The 24725-nt window shown below is 41.7% G+C and overlaps 1 protein-coding gene across 4 annotated transcripts in view; it reads right to left on the bottom strand.

Moving 5' to 3' along the window:
- Nucleotides 1-24020, bottom strand: part of HYCC1 (hyccin PI4KA lipid kinase complex subunit 1) — a 101646-nt gene extending 77626 nt beyond the window's left edge. Inside the window, exons 1-2 of one of the 4 annotated variants that reach the window (XM_084787739.1) lie at nt 23511-23713; nt 6896-7076 (exon numbers count right to left, since the gene is read on the bottom strand). In XM_084787739.1, coding sequence (XP_084643865.1) covers nt 6896-6936 — 41 coding nt within the window. In that variant the 5' untranslated portion in view covers nt 6937-7076; nt 23511-23713. Of the gene's footprint in view, nt 1-6895; nt 7077-23510; nt 23715-23746 lie in introns of those variants that run through there. The other 3 variants (XM_084787736.1, XM_084787737.1, XM_084787738.1) reach the window with 3 other exon arrangements.
- Nucleotides 24021-24725: the final 705 nt, after the last annotated feature.

A 24725-nucleotide genomic window follows, 5' to 3' on the forward strand; every position in this document is an offset into this window, starting at 1 on the left:
CATAACACATAGTTACAAAGAATGGGGATGGTAATTTTTTCATTAAAATTAAAAACAAATGCAGTTCAACTAATCTTTATACAACTAAGATGAATCAATAGCATGTGCAGAAGGCACAGGATAGCCAAAGTTGTCTTCAAAACAATAGAGCTGAAGACCTGGACTTCCAGATAGCAGAGTTTACTGTAAAACTTACCACACTCTACAGCTCAACCAACATGATGTGCTCAGAGGGTGGAAAAATAAGCAGAGCGGCCAGAAACGGACCTACATATACATGGCCACATGTGGGTGACACAGACTACATGAGGACCACAGAATATGTGGCCTGAGTTCATCCTCCCTTCCCAACCCCCCCTCTCTCTCTCACACACACACACACACACACACACACACACACACACACCAAATATAGCTAGAATGAAAGACATAATACCACATGTGGCAGTTTGAATAAGATGTCCCCCACAAATCTCTGGCAATCAAATACTTGGTCTGCAGTTGGTGGCTGTCTGGGGACTAAGAAGTGTGGCTTTGCTGAGGGAAGCATCTCACAGGGCAAAGGCCGTGAGGGTTCTGCCACTTTAAAACTGTCAAGAGAGTAGATCTTAAAAGTTCTCACCACACACACACACACACGTATGTGAAGTGATGGAAGTGTCAATCTGTTTGATTTAATCACTTTATAATGTGGACATATATTAAAACATTTTGGCAAAGCTTGTAATGCCAGCACTTGGGAGGCAGCCATAGAAAATTCAAGGCCAGCCTGGCTTGCATAGTGAATTCAAAGCAAGCCTGGGCTACACAGCAAGACCTTTTCTCAAAAATAAGAAAAAAACAAACAAAAATCAGAATCATGGTGTACATAATAAACACAGATAATCTTTTTTGAGACAGATCTGGCTGAGACTGGCCGCGGACTAATTACCCTGCTGCCTCTACTTCCGATGTTTACTTGTCTACTGTAGCTTAGTAAAGCTTTGCAGAAACCAAGTCTACAAATGGTTTTTAAAAAATCCTTTCAAGGTGATTTTTTTAACTTTTTGAAACTTTTGGGATTATAATCACAACATTTCTTCTTTTATTTTCCTCCCTCCAAAGCCTCCCATATACCCGCTTCCTGCTTTCCTTCAAATTTATGGCATATATGTATATACAATATATTTCTAAATATAACCTGCATATAGTCTGTATAATGTTACTTATATGTGTGTTTTCTTTTTTTTTTTAATATGTGTGTTTCCAAGGTTCAGCATTTTGCACTGAACAACTAAGTGATGTGCTCTTCTCTTAGGTAGACCATGTGGACAGTGCCTAGCTCTCCTCAGTTGCCTAGGAACCTTTGTGAGGTTGAGACCACTTGGGCTTTTCCCTGGCCACTTTGGCATGTCCACTGGGGTCAGCCTTGTTCAGTGCACATGGGGACAGTCATGTTAGTAAGACTTTATGGCTTCTGACATGTTCAGGAAACAGAATCTCACAGAGAACTCCCTGATCTTGCAATCTTTCCACCCCTACTGCAAGTTCCCTGAGCCTTGGTGTGGGAGTGTTGTAGCTCTATCCATTGGGCCTGGGCTCCACAACTCTGCATTTTGATTGGCTGCGGTTTTCTGCGGTGGTCTACATCTGTTGAAAAGAGACGTTTCCTTGGTGAGGGGTGAGGACTACATTCGTCTGTGAATACAAGGACATGTTTATAGAGTGTTGTTAGGGGTTACGCTGGGTTAGCAAATGTGTGGCATAGATTCTCCTCCAATAGCCATCGTTTCACTAGCACTTAGTCGTTAGCTAGGGTTCCAGGACCAGGCATGGTTTCTGTGCTGTTGAGCAGGCCTTAAGAACAAGTAGAGGACTGCTGGTTACTGCCAAGGTATGCATGACACCACTGCACCCTTAGGGCTACCGTGCCATGCTAGCTGTTGATGTGGTTCATGGTGCTATAGCTGGGTAGGACTGCTGGCTGTCTCCCTCATTTATAAGCTTACCTGGTGCCTCCTGGTTCCATGAAAGCTAGCTCTCAGGAAGGAGGCACCCAGGTCAGTTCCAGCTCAGGGGTCTCTGTTTCTGAAGTGCATGGTATCTTCGGCAATAGGGACTTAACTTTCATCTCTGGGGAGTAGCCAAGGACAGCAATAGGACATATATTTTCGTAGCGTCTTTGAAGGCTCTGGTCAACAACACAAAAGAGGGCTTCTCACACTTGGTGTTTGTTAGGTGGTCATTGACTCTTGGAAGGAGCATCATCAACCCATATAAGAAAAGTTCACTAAGATTATAGATGATGTTAATACATGGGATTACATGGAGTGTAGGTTTTTTAGGTAAACAGTTAATAGTATGACTCCAGGTGGCCTTTTCAGACATCCTCATTGTTAGTTTGCCCTCCTCCTTTTATATTTAGCTCCCCTCTCCTTAAGGAGCCCCCTTCCCCCTCCCAGATCACTCATATCCTGCTATTCCACTGCTTCTGTAGTTGCCTCCTTCCCGCTCCCTAAAGAGCCCCGTTCCCATTTCCCTGGTGAGATGACTTGCACCCCGCCACTCCCTCTCTATGGCTCCCAATCTCCCTATCCTGGCAGCGGTTCCCCTCCACTTTCTGGTTTCTGTAGTAACTACAGGTTGTGTACTCACATCTGAAGATTAGGAGCTGGGAACATCCAGAAGAAGAACATGTGTCTTTCTGGATTACCTTGTTCAATACGGTCTTTTCTAGTTCTACCCATTTATGTGCTAAGGCCATGATTTCATTTTTCTTTACAGCTGAATAGTATTCCATAGTATGTATGTACATTTTCATTATCCATTTGTCAATTGAAAGACATTTAGGTTGTTTACATTTCTTAGCATTAAACAGAGCATTGGTGATGATAGCTGAGCAAGTACTTGTACAATTGGATGTCTAGTCCTTTGGCTACATCCCAAGAATGGTACAGCTGGATCTTGAGGGAGATTCACTCCCAGCTGTGGACCACCACACTGATTTGCACTCCCCACCAGGAGTAGATCAGTGTTCCCCTTCCCCCACATCCTCACCAGCACAGACTATCATCTGTTTTGATTTTGGCCACTGATTTGGCCACTCAAACTCAAAGTACTTTTAATTTGCACTTTACTAATGACTAAGGATGTTTAAAAAAAAAATCTTTGTTTCTCAGACATTTGTGTTTCTTCTTTTTGAGAACTCTCTGCTTAGTTCTGTAACCCATCTTTAAAATTGGATTATTTGTTTTCTTGATGTCAGTTTTGTTTTTTGTTTTTTGGGGGTTGGTTTTTTGTTTGTTTTTTAGTTCTTTATATATTTTATATAATAACCCTCTATTGCAGTGGTTCTTAGCCTTTCTAATACTGTGACCTTTAATACAGTTTTTCATGTGGTAGTGACCCCTAACCATAAAGTTATTTTCATTGCTACTTCATAACTGTAATTTTGATAGTGTTATGAATTGTAATGTATATGCAGGATGGCCTTAGGTGACCCCTGGGAAACCCCAAAGGGGTTGCAACCCACAGGTGGAGAACTACTGTTCTATTGGATATGTAATTAGTAAAGATTGTTTCAAATTCTGTAGTCTGCTGCTTTGCCCAAAGGATGATGCCCTTCACCAAACTGAGTATTTTCAGCTTCATGAGGTCCCATTTGTTCATGTCTGTGTCATCCACATCCTGTTCAGAAAGTCATTTCCTGTGCCAAGAGCTCAAAAATTTTTTCTTCTATAAGACTCAGGGTACCAGGTCTTACTTAAGTGGAGGTCCTTAACTCAATTAGAGTAGAGATTTGTGAAAGCTGGTATGTAAGGATCTATTTGCACTCGTCTTCCTGCAGCCACTCGGGTGGACCAGCAGCACTCACTGAAGATAGTCTCTTTTCCTCCATGTGTGTTTTCTGCTTCTTTGCCAACATTTAGGTGTCCAAAGGTGTGTGGCCTTATGTCTGAGTCTGCAATTTGATTCCATTGTTCAATGTGGTTTTTTTTTTTAATGCTGTTTTTATTACTATAGCTCTGTAGTACAATTTCAGATTGAGAATGGGGATACCTCCAGCAGCACTTTTGTCATTCAGGAGGGTTTTGGCTATCCTGTTTGTGTGTATGTTTCCACATGAAACTGAAAGTCATCCTTCAATTTCTGTGAAGAATTGTGTTGGAATTTTGGTGGGGATTGCATTAAATCTGTAGAGTGCTTTTGGCAGGGTGTCCATTTTCACTATGTTAATCCTACCAATCCATGAATTATGGGAGATCTTCTCAGCTCCTAATGTCTTCCTCAATTTCTTTCTTTAATGTCTTAAAGTTTTTGTTATACAAACAAGTCTTTTACTTGGTTGGTTAGAGCTATCCCAAGATTTTTTTTCTAGGTTATTGTGAAAGATACTGTTTCCCTGATTTCTTTCTCAGTCTGTCCCATGTAAGAAGGGTAGTGACTTTGGTGTGTTAATTTCGTATCCTGCTACTTTGCTGAAAGTGTTTATCAGTTGTAGATTTTCCTGGATTTCTTTTTTTTAATGGTATTTTATGTATAAAACCATATCTAAAAATAAAGGTACTTTTACTTCTCCCTCTCCTATTTGTATCAAGGTGATCTTTTAAATTTTTTCATTGTAATGGTGGTCCACATCTTTAATCCCATCATTTAGGAGGTGGGTGGATCTCTGAGTTCAAGACCAGCCTAGTCTACAGTGAGTTCCAGGACAGCCAGGACTACACAGAGAAACTGTCTCTCTAAGAAGAACACAGGATACATAGTTAAAGAAACAGAAGAAGAAAAGTTACCAGTGTTGGCTGACGGACTGAAGTTTTTCTTTATTTTTAATCCACATTCATAACATTATGTCATTGTTTTAAACAATTTTTTCCATTAGGCCCAGGCTCCAAGATGAGCCACAGTTACAATTAAAGGCATCACTAAAGACTAGGTAGGACAAAATGGAAAGTGACCGTGAAATAAAACAATGACTTAGAGACTTTCTGTCTACCAGCAAGCAGCAGGAGACTTTCCACAGTTGCTACTCCACCTCTGCATTGCCTACTGAATATGGAGCCTGTTAGTGCCACAAAGCCTTGATTATGTAACGGCCAGCTCTCTACAAAGCTGGAGATATCAAGCAGTATTCAAAATATACTCTTACATTTTTAAAAGCTTTATTCTTTTCAAAGGTGAAAGGAACAAAATTAAAATAAAAGGTTCCCACTGAGTAACTAACTTCTTGGTTTTTTTTTTTTTAAATATGTTCTGGAGCACAACAGTTAAAATTATACTAGACAGTTAGTTCAGTAAGATTCTAAGTAGCATTTAACAAGTGTAATCTATGAAATAATTGTTTTCTTTCTAACATAATAAAACCTTCCCAAATCTATCATTGTATTCTATTCCCACACTATATTTTGTTTTAACCCCAATAATGACCAAAATTCATCATTAAAAAGTGTTGTCTCCAAAGACATACAGCATTATAATTATTTTTGCTAATCCCAAAGATGTGAGAACAAAGACCACCGACCAAAATCATCATGGTCAAATTAATTAAAGCAAGTTTTTTCATTTGTGTACATAGGTTAGCCCTGCCTCCCTTCAAAAGGTCAGCACTGGACATGGGCAAGATAAGGGTAGGGGGTTTCCAAATGAAGGATTTGGCAGGCAAACAGGTGGGTTACAGGAGCAGCATAACAAGGTGGTAAAACAACCTTTTAAAAGAAAGGCTGGGTTGCAAGATGGTCTTAACATCTTTTTGAAACAAAAACATGGTTGCCACTTCCTAGATCAGGCAGTGCAGAACCATTTGTAGTTAAGGTTACAGGTGGGCATAGCCCAATCCTTGAGAAGCAGAGATTTAGTCATAAACAGGAATGATCCTACTTTCTTTTTACTATAAGATGGCTTTCCTAAGATGGAGGCAGGCTGGCTCATCAGTTCTATAATCAGCCTACTGAAGAATATAAAAAACTAGAACTACAGAGCTAATATTTTCTTTATCCCTACTATAATTTCCTATAACCACCTTCATCATGAGGTATTCATTATAAAGTGCAACAACAACAACAACAACAACAACAATATATATATATATATATATATATATATATATATATATATATAATTATCTCATTATCTTGAAAATCAAGTTTCTATTCATGGATAATGATATATCATGAATTTTTCATAAGTTATTTATTTTTCTTGTATATGCATTAGTGTTTTGCCTGCATGTATGTCTGTGTGAGAGTGTCAGATCTTGGAATACAGACAGTTGTGAGCTGCCATATGGGTGTTGGGAATTGCAGTCAGTGCTCTTAACATCTGAGCACTCCAGCCCCTATCATAATTTTTACATTTATTTATTTATTGGAGGGCAAACCATGTGAAGGTGAGTGGACAGCTTGCAAGAGTCAGTTCTCTTGGTCAGCTTTGTGGGTTCCAGGCATTGAACTCAGGTTGTCAGGCTTGGAATCCAGCACCTTTACCCACTGAACATCGCACCAGCCCCACATCATTAAACTTCAAACTTCTCCCCTGCGCCTGCGAAGAGCCCATTGTGACAGCTAATTAAGTGCTGTCAGAATGTTCTCACAGTTACGAGGTGAAACGCAGAAAACAAAGTAGAGGTAACTGTGCAAATTATGTCACAGAACAAAACTGATTCCATCTCTGGATTTTACTGGTAAGAGACTGACTAAAATGCTGTATATAGAGGCAGAGGCTGCAGTGCTGCGGGCTGCCTCAGAAACTACTGCCCAGCACCTAAGGACAAGCAGTAGGAGAGGCATGGGAACCCTTCTCCATGTCTGTTGTTTAAGCTGTTTTCCCTCTAAATCACAAATCTATCTGCTTACTGAAATTTAAGCTTCTTTTTTTTTTTTAACTCAAGGAAATAGTTCTTGAATACAACATCTTTTACCTAGTCCACGGACAAACAAGAGCATGTTGGAATGTCAGCATGCTATGGCAACCAGCCCTGAGGGTGCCTGTTGGGGAAGGAGAGATGGTAAGCGTCTCTCATTGCCATCTCCCATTCTTCTCAAATCCTCCAGAAGTTCAGAGAAACACCTTGTCCAGGAAGAGGATATCTGATATGAACTCTAAACAGATGGTAGAAAGAGTACATTTCAATAACCATGTTGACATCTGAACTAGTCCTATAGCTGCTTTGACCAATCCAACACAGTGAACACAATACCAGGAGTCCTGCATTAGGGGCCCTCTTCCTGTAACTCAGATGGCACAGTTAGTGAAGCGCAGAGCACCATGAAGGCTGTGTGGGAAAGAAGTGGGGGCCCTGCAGAGCTACCAGCCATGAGACTCAGGCATGAAGCCTACATGCAAGAAGTTAGGGTCTGCTGGGCTAAGCCAATAACTCTGATAATGGTTTGACAGGGAGCAACAGACACACCAAACACTATCCCCTCCCTGGGGATATTTATCTCTGCCTCTCTCTGCCACCCTCCTACTCCAGGCCTCACTCCTCTCTTCCGTCTTTTCTCTGTCTTGTTATGCATCTCAAGATGGCCTCAAACTGGCAATCCTTCTATGCCTGCCCTGCAAATGCTGAGATCATGGTGCCTGCCACCATGCCCAGCCAAGAGGCTATCTTTAATATATTTGGAACATACCATCTCTGTGCAAGGTATCACTGAAGAGCCCCATAACAGGCTTTTAAAAGGTCAATAAAAGAAGCAATTCAGAGTTGATAGAATAACTATCATTATTACTGGGAACTTCAGTATAAAATGGACATTGAGGGGCTAGAGATGGCTCAGCAGTTAAGAGCACTTGCCTTCCAGAGGACCCAGGTTCAGTTCCCAGCACCCATGTGAGACAGCTTACAACTGTGTGTAACTCCAGCTCCCAGAGGAGTAACAGCCTCTTCTGCCCTTCATGGGCATCCATGAATATGTCACACACACACACACACACACACACACACACAGAGAGAGAGAGAGAGAGAGAGAGAGAGACAGAGACAGAGACAGAGAGAGACAGAGAGAGAGAGAGAGAGAGAGAGAGAGAGAGAGAGAGAGAGAGAGAGAAGTTTAGTTTAGTTTAGTTTTTTTATAATAAATATTTTAAATGGTTATTTAGAGAAAAAGTTCACAAAATTCCCTAATAATACAGTGATAGATTTATCACCTGTTTAGGTTTGACTAAGTATAACTCATAAAAATAGGACATAAACTAGAAGGTTCTTAGTATCTTCATATTTTTATGTAAATCATTAAAATGAATTGCATAAAATAAGCAATACACAAATTCATTGCATTGTTAGACATTGTCAGAAAAATTTTAACATCTTAATGCTTCAGAAAAAGATGCACAGGAAAGACCATAACATCCATATACTCAACCCCTACTATTTTAAAAGATGAATATGCAGAGTTTTCATATGTTAATAATTTTCAAGGGATAATGTCTTTTATTTTGATGATAGAACCCAGAGCACAATTTTATACATAATACCTTTAAATTAAAACTGAATTCTGAGATTTAACAACTCTTCCAAAAAAGTAGAAAGAGGAGATAATCACAGCAGATTTGGAAACTATATAGTAAAACTACCAAAAAATACAGTTATCTACCACCAGGAAACCAAAACCCATCAACCTCATAGTAGGAAACAGATGCTTGGGTTTCTGTTGTAGAGACGGGATTTCAAGAAGCCCGAGCTGTTCTCAAACCCCTGTGTGGCTAAGAATGAGCCTCCTCTCTCCACCTCTCAAGTGCTAAGATAAAGATGTGCACCGCCGTGCCAGGTTTCCTTTACATCTGGGGATTGGACTCAGAATTCTGTACATGGTGTTCAGATAGTCTAGCATCTAGGCTATGTTCCCAGCCTGAGAATACCATTTAGAACAAATGCTAAGTAAGCCCCTGAGGTGTGTGCTATTCTCATATCAACAAGAAGTGCTCATTTCAACATCTGTGTGACTTGTATTCAAAGAAAAGTAGCCAAGAATTGAAGGTAGTTCCAGAAAGGCTTCTTGGATGCTCCCTCAGAGAGAATATCTGCAAAGAATCCTCCCATCCAAGGAGCAGAAGAGTAGGTTAAGCCTCTTGAGGAGACTGGACATGACAGCTAGAGACCGGCTCTCTGTTATCATCCACCCTCACATCGTGTGCTAGGTCAGTGCTCACTGGCTCCCTAACCAAGGTGCTATAGCCCACAAATGTTATTCTACCATTTGCATTTCTGCTCCACTTCAAACCCATGTGTCTCAATTTCCTAGTTCTAAATTCTTTAAATAAATCTCTGGCTGAGCCCTAATTTCCTTATATTGGGCCTGAATACAACGCTTGCCATCCCAGAAACTAGCTGTCTTTGAACAGATGTTTAACGATGATCCAAAAGTTGAGACCAAGGTAAGATTTGTATAGCTAAAAGTTTGTTTAGAAGGGTCTTTAAGGGACAGAAAAGGTAAACATATTTAATATCTGTGTCAATATAATAACACTGGAGAAATCTAACAGGATACAACACTTCCATCATTTCATAGAAAGAGTCATATTAGGCTTGGCATCAGTAAAACCTCAAGATCTTAAAAACAAAACAAAATACAACAGCTGCCAAGCAGATAACTCTTATCTTATACTTACCTAGTCATATTTTTAACAGTTAAGTTACAAGATGACCTTGCTACATTGACTCACATAACAGGTGCATAAATACTTGCTTCATGCATAAATACTTGAATAAACATAACTTTTTGCTAGTTTGGCCTATGGATTCTATTCTCAGCCTGGCCTCCAACTTCCAGTCTTCCTGCCTCTACCTCCCATGTGGTGGGATTATGGGTTTATGCAACCACATCTGGTTTACGCTGTGCTGGGGAACAAGCCAAGTGCTTTATGCATGCTCAGCAATCACTCTTCCAAATGAGCCCCATTCCCAGCCCCATTCTTAGTTTTGACAGTACACTTACATCACTAACTAATCATCCCAAGATAGATGACATCATAGCATGCAGTAAGAGTCACCCTAAAAGGAAGAAAGTATGTGTGTGTGCGTGTGTGTGTGTGTGTGTTCACATGCCTGCAATATATGTATGTGATAGCCAAAAGACAACTTGCTAGAGTCAGTTCTCTTCTTTCACTGTGTGGGTTCAGGGGATCTAACTCAGCCACTAGGCATAATGGCAAGGGTTTTTACCCTACTGAGCCATATCACCAACACAGGAAGAAGGACGGGAGCTGGAGACATGCAAAGTCATCCAGCAATAACTGTTAGTGTAATAGCAATAAGTGATTTTTTACCTAAACTGGATGTGGTCTGAGTATATATTAATGTTAAAATTTCATATCTTAATATAGTTAATATAGGAAAGGAACAGGGTTCTATGCTGATAAGAGATCCAGATAAGACAATAAAATAAAAATATCTGAATGTGAAAATAGGAGAAGGATTAATTACCAAAAGAAAACCTGATGGCCCAAGAGCATAACAATGACAATGGGATGAAATCAATGGAAGCTAGGTTTTCACTGAACTCTAACGGAGGGGAAAATTAAGGCAAATATGTTGGCAGTACCTTTACATTTATGAAGATTTATTAGCTACTTTTCTATTGCTGTAATAAAATACTATGTCCATGGCAACTTGTAGAAGGGAGGGTTTATTTGGGTCTTACAGTTGTAGAGAGATAGGAACCCATCACTATTGTGGCAGGGAACATGGCAGCAGGTAGGCAGGCATGGCACTGGAGCAATAGCTGAGCATTCATGCCTTGATCCACAAACAGGAAGCAGAGAATAGACACACCAAGAACTGCTCCAGTCTTTTGAAACCCAAAAGCCCACCTCCACCAACAAGGCCACACCTCCTAATCCTTCTCAAACAGTCCCACCAGCAGGGGACGAAGAACTCAAACATATGAGCCTAATTATGGCGGCCATGGACGGTAAGAAAAACGTACTGTTTTTGCCTAGCGTAAATAAAGACATCACTGTAAACTGCTCATGCTTAACTTTCTAACATGGCTCCTAACATGATGATTTGTAACTCCTTAGTCTCATTCTGTCCTTTTGTTTATATCCTAGCATATAGTGATTATATATTAATCAACATTTACTTAAGAAAAGCATTATTTTATAAGAATGGCTAATGCCATTTAGTAGATTGATATTTTATGTTATTGGCTCTAAGCAGAGACAATTACTTTCAACTTAAAATGACTTTTCAGAGCTGGGCGTGGTGGCACTTTAATCTCAGCACTTGGGAGGCAGAGGCAGAGGCAGAGGCAGGTAGATCTCTGAGTTCGAGGCCAGCCTGGTCTACAAAGAGAACCAGTACAGCCAAGGCTACATGGAGAAACCCTGTCTAGAAATACCAAAATTAAAAAAAAGTTTTTTAAAAGGGTTTTTCAGTTTCTTTTAAACCATCCCACAGCTTGCTTTAAGTACCACTTAAGTACTTTAAGTACTACTCTCCAGTTAGGAACTTCCTTTTTCCTTTCTTTTCTTTTTTGTTCTTGCCCAGAAGACGTCTTATTTGTGTGGTTAAGTAGCTGCCTTTCCATTTGCTAGTCAAATAAACTATACAATATTTAAAGAAAAATGTCTTCCTCTCTTTTTAAAACTTGTATTTCTGTATATATTTGGGGGGGGGTGTCTCTTAGAGTGAGAAGAGGGCATCAGATCCCTTGAGCTGGAGGTAAAGGTGGCTGTGAACCCCACGGCATGGGTGTGGGCAATCACACTAAGGTGTCTGGAAGAGCACCAAGCGTTCTCAATGCTGGGCCATCTCTCCAGGCCTTGCTTTTCATTTTGGAAGGACCTACAGCATACATTTAAAAGCACAAACCTCCAGAAAAAAATTGAGAACATTACTACCAGAGTGACTTATTTGTCATTTTACGTTATTTATTATGTATGTGCTTTATGCTGTTTGAGACAGGGTCTCGTGTAGCCCAGCCTGGCTACATGAGTGATTTGTTGCTTCAGCCTTCCAAGGGTTTGTATTACAGGTAACATCACCACACCTAGGTCATAATTTTGTAATTTTAGTAATATTTTGTTTCTGGTTGTTCCTTGCTTGTGGTTGGGACAGAGTCTCACTATATAGCCGTGGCTGGCCTGGAACTTGCTATGGTAGGCCAGGCTGGCATGAAAGTCACAGAGATCCACCTGCCTCTACATCCTGAGTACACCCCCAAAATCAAGCTAATGTAATTATTTTTTTCAAATACAAATTATGTAAGCATTTTGAATTTGAGATATAGCTGTTAGGAGACTGCTTCCTTGGCATGCACAGGCCCTGGGTTCTGTCTCCAGCACCACAATCATATACAATTTTAAATTAAAAATAATATAAAATTATGTAACAATTTTATAGCTTAAAATTGTGACAGTAATTATAGGCAAAATTAGACTCAGATATCATTAGCATGAATGCATACAGTATCTAATAAATAGCTGCTGAATAAAGGAGTAAATTTCACCCATCACAATGCTTGTCAAATTTGCCATCTGCTCTCCATCTCCACAGCAACTCAGAGCCTGCGCTTTACTGTGTCTGCACAGTTGCTCATGCAGCCTTCCTGCTCCCGGACCCCTCCCCTCTGCACTGCACCATTCGCACTGCTGCCATTCGCTCTTCCTAAATCATCATGCTCCCTCTGCATACATGCAGCCATCATCTCTCAGGCCCTCCACATCAAACTCACACCACAAAATGGGCATCGTTTATTTCTTTCAACTTCCCTGGGCCTGTCTAACATACACCAAGCCACTCCAGCCTCCGTGTGGCTGACTACTCCCCTCTGCTCTGTCTCCCCTTTGCTTGTCAGCTTTTGCAGTCTGCTCAGAAAGGACCCCAGGCTCCTGCTGATGAGGTGTGTGTGCCGCCAAGGTAGTGTCCAGGGAGAGCCATGCCCTGGCTCTGTGAGCCACCGAAGCCTGGCCTGATGGCAATAGAGACTGATACATGTAACCACTCAGAAAATCTCTTATTAGAAATAAAAATTACTTCATTAAATATAAGAACACCAAAAACTGACATTTTCTAAGACACTATTAGGTAGAAATATGCAAGAACAATTACTGGATGAACTAAGATTTTTTTTCCAAAATATTTGTATCATCTTTCACAAAATGTAGTTGTAGCACATGTTAGGTGATTCAAGTACTGTCTCAGTCAAACAAACTTCATTTAGCTCTAATAAGTAAGACACAAAAATCTTAAAGGCTGGGGGCAGATTTTTGAAGGCTGCTGTAAAAAACTTGAACTACAGAAGTTCTCTGACATGACTGTTATGTAAATGCATGGTAAGCAGCACAGTGGTTAGGAATGCTTCTCACACACTCACTAACCCAGAGCCTCAGGTGGACAGTTGAGTCCTTCAATCCCTGGCAAGCTCATACAGCTTATGCTGACTACAGGCTGGCAGCGCCAGGGGGCGAACAAAGACTGACAGACAGGGAGATCAGGTGAAGGGTTAATGCATGTCATATTTTTATACTTACAAAAAGTCAATATTACGATATAATCAAGTTGCAACATTAATAATTCAGCAAGTCCTTGCCTGCTTATTGAGTATAATGCAAGGTTTTCCTATTACTTTGTTCTATTGGCAAAATGACAGTAAGGTCTGCTCTCTGTCCTTAAGGAGCACACAATGAAGGTGGCCAAGAGAGGAGGAGGAGTAAGTGAGGAGAAAAATCAATCCAAGAGTACAGGCCATCCTGTGGCGGGATAATTACAACTGCTTAGCACCATGATCTAATTATCATGTGTGTGTGTGTGTGTGTGTGTGTGTATGCATACGTGTGTCTGTGTTTGTATGTGTGTTCCTGTCATGCTAGTACACACCTGTCATCCCAGCACTTGACAAGAGGACTCTATCTAAAACAAAAAATATTGAGCTCCACCAATACCTTAAAAAAAAAGTTTGCTGAAAACTCTAGAGTGGTTATACTTACTTTTATATTAATTTTCTGATATTTATAATTTTAAAAGCATATTAAGTGTACATTTAAAAATAAAACATTAAGCCCATTCCACCAATATAAAACAAAGACATTGAGATGAGTGGCAACATTTCATATTTTTGCAAACTTCGTTAATGCCTTGGCTTTAAAAAGCATCCTCATAAGCACTTCTGATCGCTATGAGGTCTAACTAGCTTTCAATTCTCTATGGAGTTTAGGCTGACCTTAAACTCACCAAACCTCTTGCCTCAGCCTCCTGAGTGCTGAGACTCCAGGCATAAACAACTATGTCCAGCTTTATTTTCTCTATTTCTCCTTTAGTCAATGCTTCTGCATAGGCCAGGCTGAAACAGAATTCCCAGTTCTCCTGCCTCAGCTTCCCAAGTGCTGGGATTACAGATGTACCAAACTGACGTGACTACTTTGTTTTCATTAAGGAAGGGAGGAAGGGAAAAGAGAGAGTGGAGAGATCTGCTCCTGGCAGCCAAGTTGAGAACATGAGAGCTGCCGAAAGGACATGGTGGGGTCCTGGAGAGAAGGTGTTTAGTTAGGACTCCGACCTGCCACATATTAGCTGCATATATTTTGGGGGAAAGTCTTGGTTTCAGTCCTTTCCTCAATTGTAACAAAAGAAAGGAAAAGGCCTAAAGAAGCCATCATAAGAGTGTAGCTCATTGATAGCATGTGTGCTGGTATGAGCTTACAAAGTAAGCACTTGTAGATTCAATTCTTATCATCAGTTAATAAATAATAAAATGCATCAGTAGTATTTACCAAGGCACTCACATACCAAGGATGCTCCAAAGATGCACAAGTTATGACCCAAGGTTATGCCAAAATCAAGTGAGAAGTCTTACTTTCCCACAATTAAGGGTTGTTGCTTTTTCTTTGTAGAATGGCAAACAAAAGTTTGCTCCCCTCAGGGACCCAAGACTTTTATTCCATTCTGTAGTTTATCAAATTTACTTTCAGAACTCTAGTAAAGTGCCCCAAATGATGAAAGAACTCCTTTGTAATAATCAAAATGAGGCTTTCAGCAAAGAATCTGTAACGTCTGACTAAACAGCCCTATTTGAATATGCTTAATTTTAAAACAAAATTAAGTGGTAAAAATTTTACACAGATTTACATAGCATATAGCTAAAGCATTTAATGAAAAAAACAAAAACAAACAAACAAACAACAACAACAACAAAAACCGCTGGCAACTCAGTATGGCTGGTGACCAGAGAGTATCACAAGTTATCAAAGCGATGAGCACGAGCCACCGTGCTGCCTCCGCTGGCTGTAAGGAGGGCAGAACAAAGCAGATAATATTGAGCTGCGGCTGTAATGTAATTAGCTCCAATTAACTTCACACTAGAAAGCAGTGCACTAGGTCTTACATTTTCTACCTTGAAGACCCAACAGGTCTGTTGGTAGCGGCTCTGGTACCCTTAAGAAGGTAAAAGCCCATAAACACTTTTCTCTTGGTCAAACCAAACAAACTCAATCAAATTAAAAATGTGGCGGCTTGCCACTGTAGTACTGTACTGCGGAGCTGGCAGAGGAGGCCAATTTCTCTCCTACGTCTTGCCTAGAGGAAACATAAAAATGTGGGGAGGCTTAGACAGTAAGCTTGGAAATCTGTTTCTTGGGAATAAGCAAATGAAGGGATTTGAGATGCTGCTGCATACAAGCAGATAAGCCAGCTCTACTGTTTCCCAGGGCTGTAGTAACAAACAGCACAGACTGGGTAAATTAAACACAGAGATTTACACTCTCAAGGTGCTCCAGGCTGTCTCTGTACATGTAGGTGGCTGCCATCTTTACATCCTGTGGGCTTGAACTGTCCTGTCCCAGGTTATAGTTCTTTCAGGGGCTCTGGCCACATTGGATTTGTGTTCCCTTAACTACTGTATAAAGAGTCTACCCCAGTGTTCTTGAAGGAGCGAGGAGTTGGGACTTCCACATATACTTTGAGGGGGACACAGTCAGCCATAGCAGCACTGAAGCCACAGTCAACCCGGATCCAGCAATCAACCTGGCTCCTCTTCTCTTGTACTGACACTTAAATACCATCCACTATTCATATCTACTCAATGTCCACTATGTCTTATTTGTCACAAAAAAGGATATGACATTGTAGCTGACTTAAGGGATTCACAGTCTCTTAGTGGAGACAAGTCAATCTAAAACACAGGAATGTTCCTTAATGCCTTTTGAAACAAATCAAAATGAATCAGGGTGTAAGCAATGAAATAATAGAAATGCTATTTATATAGGTTCAAGAATGTAAAAGAAAACACAAAGTAAATGTTTCAATCATTTTGCTGTCACTCACCCCCTTCCTTTCTCTTTCCCAAACATAATACCATACAAAAATACACTCTTCAAAGCATAGTTGTCTCTTAATTTCTTAAGGCGTTTTACATTTTAAATGGCAGCTTTCACTACTAGGGACAAAGCAAGAGAGAAATACCAAGACAAGCAAATTCCAATTAACTTGTGGGTTGATGCCTTGCAGTGAGCCCCTGCCCTTTAATACACTGGAATGGGAATCAACTATTAGAGACGCTGGCCAGTGAAGCCCAGATGTTCAATGGAAAATGGTGAGCAATGAAGGGATACAAGGAGAAAACGCAAGCAAACGCTGGCAATGGCAGCAATGCCTACTAACAAGGCACACTTTTAAAATGCAACAGATCTAGGCTGACAATGTAGCTTAGGGGTACAGCCCTGCCCAACATGGGAGCAGCCCTCACCTTAGATTCAGTCTCTACCACTCAGTAGAAGACAAAGACAACAGATCGTTCTACTCGGAATCTTGGTGGTGGGTCTCATTTTTTCCGCCCTGAGACATGGTTTCTCTACGTGTAGCCCTGGCTGTCCGGGACTTCCTTTGTAGACCAGGCTGCCTCAGACTCACAGAGATCCACCTGACTCTGCCTCTCGAGTGCTGGGATTAAGGGTGTGCACCACCACCGCCTAGCAGTGGGTCTCATTAATACAGATGTTTGTTTGTCTTAAAAGTTATAGTAATAAAAGCACTAGGATTATGTTGACTGGCAGAACAGTCAGTTTGGTTTTAGTAGAAGCTGAATTAAAAAGTAATTTTAAAAAACAAGCTGTTTCCAATAATATTAAGTCGTATACTAATATAACAAAATGTACTCTAGATGTTGCTTTATGTGTGATTAGGAAGTAAAATTAGCACAGCAAAAGTTTTTTATCATGGCTCCACCCATGATACTTGAAAGTCCTATAAGGATTGTTAATCTCTAAAGTATTTTAAGCATTTCTTTTTCAACTATGTGTTGTTTCTGAAGGCGATGCTTTAAAAAATGTAAAGAAGCCTACTTGGATTTTTTACCAATAATTAATTTGTGATTGATAGAATTCCAATTCAATAAATTACATATTATAATTAACTCTTGCAAACTTTATAATATGGTGATATGGAAAACATCTGTTCCAATTGCTGTTTTATGGCCAACTCAGTTTTATTTCCATAACGATGCTGCCTTTGTAAGGAGTGACCTCACATCAGAGAACACATTTGTAGCTCTTATGGTGAAAATCACAAGTCTTGCCCTTATTTTTCTTAGTTTTTCTCGGCTGGTGCTTTTTAAAAACCTCCTCAACTTAGCACTATCATGGGAACATACATACATATGTACAACACATACACACACACAGAGATACTTAAAATTAATAACCACAATACTAATAAATGGGCACACTGTAGATGCTCAAGGAAAGATGAACCTTTGTGATAACTAGGAAGAGATTTATCCCTTGGACAACTGAGAATGTGTCCCAGACAGCGCTGGGAGGCCAGCTCTTCCAATTCCAGCGCTAGTTCCAGCTTAATTCACGCTGTGCCAGCTTTCTGCCTCCAGCTGCTGGCCGTCGGTTGCTCCCTTAACCAGCCTTGTGCCGACTCACTTTGGTTCTCATCATAAACTCTCCACAGCCCTATAGACAGCAAACCTGCCAGGCCTTCCTCCAGGGTCATCCTTTAGCTTTGCATCAACTGTCTTCTTTCCATGCTGAACTTCTTCTGTCTTGGCCTCACAGATGATAACACTCCTGGGTTGTTGTTTTGTTTTTTCCCTGTCCCTGTGACGGTTCTGTGTTTCCTACACACCTCTAACAGCCTGTTTGACTCGCATGCTTCAGATGCTGCTTCTTGCTCCAGCCATTGTCACCTTCCTCTCCATTCCCATAACAAGACCAACTTCATGCCTTGCACTTTTCCCTAACTACTGTGTGCTGCTGGGAGGACAATGCCATCCCTCTGCCTGCTACTCTACCTGTGTCATCTACCAACTAACCAGTCACTGTGAGCTTTGAAATTTAGAGCAAAAGAGTAAGTAGTACATCTAGCAAGTTCAGAGATGTCAGAGCAGCAACTTTCTATAGCAGATAGGGATGGGCAGTCTGTGGCTACTGATTAGAATCAATGCTCTATACTCTTCATTTATATTTCAGGGGGGAGCTCAAAGAGTTCGCAATTGTTTGCCCAATTTAAGCACTTTTATAGCTTACATTCTTCTCTTAGATTTCCTAGCCTACACATTACATCACTCTGTTCTTTTTGTTTCAAGCCGGGGTCTTGTATGTTGTCCAGGCTGGTCTCATAGGCTCAGGCTCTCACCTCAGCCTCTGGCGTAGCTGAGACTGACTACAGACATTTGCTACAGTGTCTGGCCTGCACACAGACATAAGCAAAAATAAATATAAATCTTCCTGTAGCTGAAACACAACATGATTTTCACTGTATAAATTTAAAGATGGATACACACTGTATTTATTATGTCAAATACAAATAACTGAATGAATTCTTAGCATTAGAATGAGAAACAACTAAGACTCCTCAAATAATCAAAAGGCTCATTGTTCAAGAAACCACCAAACAGACTTCACATCCTCTACTGAATGCTACCCTGACACAAAGCTCAAAGACAACAGACACTTGACTACAGTGGGAAAGTACTATGTTTTCCAAACTAGTAGATCTCTTATATACAGAACTTTCACTGTAACATTCTTTACAACTAACAAACAGGACTCGGGAGTACAAAGTAGCCTTGGGACCCAACAAGTCTGTCTTTTAAGTTTTAATTTAAGCCTTGGCACAAGTTTTTAACTGTCCAGTATATTGTGTATGTTTTATAAAAGTCAATGTTAAGTTCCCCATCTCATCTCACCCTACTTCAGAGTCATCTACATCTATTACCGTATTAGGCTATAGGTATTAAAACAGCAGAGAAGACATCATTAACGCAAAAGAGAGCAGGAATAATTATGATAAGGGTACTAAAAATGTAATTATAGAAAGAGGAAAAACAATACATTTCTAACAAGTGATTATATTTATTTTTCAGTACTAAGAAAAGCAAAAGGTTGCCAAATCAGGCAAACGCTAGGGACTGGTGTAGAATGCAGGGACTGCGGAGTGGCTCAGTTGGCCAAGTGCTTACTGCGCAAGCCTGAGGACCCCTGTGTGTCTCCAGCACACCCACATCAAGGCTGCATGCCTGCTATCTCCGTGCTGGAGAGGTGGAGGCAGGAGGCCTCTCGGCTTTGCTGGCCAGCTAGTCCAGCCTCATAGACGAGCTGCAGGGTCAGCAAGAAACCCTGACTCAAAAACTAATGTAGAGAACAAGTAAAGAAGCCAACCAATGTTGATATCTAGTCTACAGGAAGATATTCAACACACAGGCAAGAGCTGGGACTTTAGACACGAATTGGGTTTCAACTTAACATCTGAGTCTTAGCTTTTAACTGTAAAATAGGATGATAATGCTTATTTCATAAAGTTGTGCAATTAAATTATTTAAAGTACTTAGAAAAGACTTAAGCCCAATTTGACATCTCAACAAACTGCAAGGAAGACCTACACATTTTTACAGCTAAACTATTTCAAGTCTGACAGAGGAGAGATGACCAGAGAAGAGAGAAAGGAAGCCCCTTCATGTCCTCTGCTCAGGCCCTCTCTTTGTATTCAGGAAACAAAGCACTACAAAGTTTATAATGGGGGGAGGGGTACACTATGAGATCATTCTCATACACTTCAGACACAAGCTGCTATCAAGATGCCTTTTGCCCCAGAAGAGCACCAAAATCTACTAAGAAGTCTAACACAAGCACCAATCAACAGGTTAAAACAGCACACTGCCATCTCAGCAGACATTCTGAGGGCATGTGATCAGATTTAATATCTCAACTCCAAAATAAAAAAGGACAAAAGATAGTTTTTTAGCGGATCATAAATGAAAATGTTGACTGTGACACCATAAAGGCATTCTTGTGCATTTAGGGCTGACTTCTTGGGATTGGCTAGCTACCATGGGGCTCCTCCCTAGGGAAACTGATTCCCCCTCTCTCAAGCACCCACTAATCGCCTGTAGCTCTTCTTTCATGAAAGAAGCCTCATGAGAACCCCCATCCATACTGGCATGGCAATTGGTGCAGTCACTTTTTTTCTTTTGCTCTGGCTTAGGAAACCATAGATTTCCTGGTACATACATGGGATTTCTGTCACAAAGAGAAGACACTGTCTCGTAGCAGACATCCGGCTCTGCCCTCTGACTCTTCACAGTCTTCCCACCCCCTCTTCCACGTTGTTCAATGGGCCACAGGTGTAGAGGGTTTACTGCGATGCCTTAACTGAGGTAGGCACCCCATCGCCACTTTAGACATTTTCAACTGATAAATGCCCTCCACTCAGATAAGCAGCCTAAGTCTGGAGGACTGAAAAGGCCACCAGGCAGCACATGGCTTTCAAAAATAAGCAACAAACTGTTAATTCCTCCCCCTATCTCCCAATAAAACCAACAAGCATTCCATAGTGATGCTGAGGGTCTCAGGCTCCACAGAAGGTGTGCTTCTGAAGGACATCTGCTCTCACAATATTAGGACACTCTCTTAACATTTTTGAGAACCTTTAAAAGGCACTTCAGGAAGGCACTCTTGGTACTATCGACAACATCAACAATTATAACAAAGAAATACACTGTCTTTATTATCTTGTTCCTTGTTAGAGCTGCTCCTTCCAGAAAACATCTTTCTTATCAGACATGTCCTCTCCTACCCATCAACCTTCTCTCCAGCTCCCAAGGACTAAGTTTGAACAATTATCTCGCCTTCGCCCCCAACCCCACCAATGTTTTACCTCGAGTCTACTCTCTTTCTTCATGCGTGCATGCAAACATTAACTTCCTTCAACCTATGCTTTACTGTAGGGTCTTGTTATAGAAGACTTTACGCATTTGAGTGTTTTGCCCACATATGTGTGTGCGAACTGCATGTGTGCCTGCTGCCTTTGAAGGTCAGATGAGGGCATCAGATCTCCTGGAATTGGAGCCATGGATGATTGTGAACAACCATGTGGGTGATAGGAACCACACCATGTCCTCTGCATGTACAAGTGCTCTTTAATCACCAAACCATTTCCCCAGGCCCTGAGTGGCTTTTCAACCATGTTCACATGATAGATTATCTGGAATAATGTTTTTAAAGTTTTAAGAGTTTAAAGGTTAGCATTCTATATCAACAGAAAGTCAGTGTTCACTGGGAATCAGAGGGGAGGATCACAAAGGATATAAACACATTTTAGGGGTAATGTATGGGCTCACTACTTTAATTGTAGCAATGATCTTACAAATATAAATATATTAGGCATTAAATGGCACAACTGAAATACGTATACTTCAGAAAGTTCTTGTTTAAATAAATGCTGATCTAAAGGGACTATCTTGCCCTCATTGGCAAAAGTGGGGGTGGGGGTCCTTCTGAGAGTTAAAAAAAAAAATTAAGTTCTGCAAAAGATCATTTACATGTGGCCAAATAGAGAAGTGCTATTCCATAGCCAGCATTTTCTCTTTTCTTTACTTCAGTTTTCTTGAAAAGCCTCACACACACACACACACACACACACACACACACACACACACACACACATCTCTATTGCCACAGTAATCTGATGACTGGTTTCTGAGCTACCCTTTTTTATTTTTAATTTTTAGATAATAACAGATTACTCTGAGCTACATTCTTAAAAGTCACCTATGAAGATTTTTTTTAGTCTTGATTACAAAATAAATAATAGGCAACAAGATGCTGAATAAGAGTAAACTAGAAGATATATCTAAACTCATTGTCAAAATTACACCATTCTTTAAAAATGCAACCAAAGGGAATTTGAGAAAATAGAAGAATCAAAAACAAACAAAAAACTAGAAAATGGAAGAAGAGGGTCTTTAATAACGCTCAAATGGTAAAGGCACTTGCCACCAGGCCTGACGACCAGGTAGGATAGGCACCCACAAGGTGGAAGGAGACAAATGACTGATCTTGGTGTCACTGCAATTACATGCATTCATATGCACACACGTGCGCGCACACACACACACACACACTATAAAAAAAATTTTTTTTCAAAAAGAAGGACAACAGCAACTGTGCACTGAACCAACCCATTCCCACCCGGTGTTCATATCCAGAGCCTGTTGATGCTGATTACTAGCAGGATTTCTAATCTGTTTCTGGAAATATGCTATAAAGCAAATGACTGGGAAGGGAGTCAATTGTAAACCTGTTTTCTAATTAGACAAAAGGGCTTCCCCCTGGCCCCTAAAGTGATCGGATTATCTGAATATTTGACTTTGATGCTGCTCCTGACAAAGCAGCCTTTTTTCTTTCTTTCTTTCTTTCTTTCTTTCTTTCTTTCTTTCTTTGTTTCTTTCTTTCTTCAAGACGCGGTACAAAGATTCATTCTGTAAACCTGTAATGTACTCACCTAAAGGGGAAAGGTGCTCACAAACGATAGAGGGAGGGCTAGTGCTGTTGGCAGCAGATCGGTCTTAGGAAAACACACCTCCCAGAACTATCTCATTGCTTCAAGGTTACAGTAATCTTTATGGCTTTATGTAGATAAAAGTTTAAAAATTGAAAACCTCACACTGTAATGCGTTGCATGAACCACAGGGCTGGCACATCTCCTCCAAAACCTACTGTTACCCAAAGGACACCCACTTGACAAAAGGCTAGTGTCGCCTTCATGCAGCCCATAGCAGTCTCTGAGGAGTAGCAGCACTCCCCCTACCTGAGCCGCGCAGCCGCTGCCCGCGTGCTGTAACGTTTTATCCCAGAAAGGATTCGATGCAGTGCAAAACCACTAGGGCCAAATTTAAAACCTTCGGGAACATCTAAACTCCAAACGTACAAAGCACACACGTGCACGCTGAAGAACAGACACCCAGTTTTGCCAAAGCGTGCAGACTTGGGGTGTATTCGTGGGGGGAAACCCGTTCAACGGAAACCCCGACGATTCTCTGGCACTGCCACAGCAGCCTCCGAAGAGGCAGAACTCCAGGGTCCAGGGCGGCACCCGCAGAAGAGCACTTCGGGTGATGGACACACCGGGCTGGTACTCGGAACCCCCAGCCCCACTGGACTCGAGACCCGGGCAAGCACGGCTCTGAAGAGCACCGGACCGGGTCTGCGGAGCTCGCGTGGGCCGGACGCTGGGCGGCGGGGGACGAGCGGGCAGTGGCCTAAGGCTACGGTGGGCTCCGCGCTAGGCCGACCCTGGGACGCCCCCAACTCACCGCCCCAACAAGGAACCGAGCCTCGCTCGCAGCAGGCAGACGGCCGCCGCGGCCAACTTCGGGTTCCCAGGCCGCCCTGCCCTCGCGCGGGAGCCGTTACCCGCAACGGGCCGCCGCCCCAGGACGAAGTCCTGCCCTCCGCCCGCAACTGCCCCAGCCCCGCTCCTCCCAAACCAAAGAAAGTTCTCGGTCTCCTGGCTCCCCGGGGGCCGTCATGCGGCTCGAGGCGGACTCACCAGAGCAGCTCCGGGACCGGCCGCGGCCTCGCCTCGCGACCACCGCGACCACGGCGACCGGGCGACTGCGTTCCGCCGGCAGCCGCGCCACCTGCCCTTCTCCTCCTAGCAGCACCGGTCCGGGCGAGCCATCTTCCCTCCTCTCTCTGGCTGACAACCCAGCCCCGACAGCCGCCACTGCCGCCAGCCTCTCTGACAGGCACCAGCAGGGACCCGTCCCCAGGCAGCCAACCACCACCGCCCCACGCCGGGACAGCCTATCACTGGCCCCGGGGGTGGGACCAGAATAACTTCTCCACCAATGAGAATCTGCATCTGCTGAGACTAGGGGGGGGGGTCGATTTGAATAGGCGTGGTCTGAGAGATGGGCGGTGATCGGGGACCGCCTGGGGAGATGAGTGACTACAGGGTTTGTAGTGGCCACTAAATGCTGACGAGCAGGCTCTCTCTGAGCCCTTTAGAGCTTATGGGCTTCTCAGAAAAAATTAAGTATTGCCAGATGCTGTAAAACGCGATCAGAAAAAAATAAATAAATAAAAATAAAAAATAAAATAAAAACCAAGCTGATATTTAATTACTCAAGTAAATCATTTCACAAGAGTACAACAAAATTTAATCAGATCCTCTGAAAGGGGGATGGGGAATATGTTTTCGGAAACAGCAATGACAGTTCTTCCTTTTTGTTACATTCACTGCTTTTGGCCTTAGTTTTGAAATTTTCAAATAGGATATTTGAGATGACTTAGGTGTTAAAAATACTGTTCTTGGGCCCATGTGAGAGTTGGTGGTGGGACTCACAACCAATATAACTCCAGTTTTAGGGGATCAATTGCCATCTTCTGGCCTCTACAGTCATGTGTGCACATGTGTACATAATACACACACACACACACACACACACACACACACACACACACACACACAAATTAAAATATTTTAATAGTCTAGAAAGGAATGGAGAATTGGCTCCGAGTTTAAG

Source organism: Acomys minous (genome assembly GCF_964271855.1).
Source record: "Acomys minous genome assembly, chromosome: 6".
NCBI classification, from domain to species: domain Eukaryota; kingdom Metazoa; phylum Chordata; class Mammalia; order Rodentia; family Muridae; genus Acomys; species Acomys minous.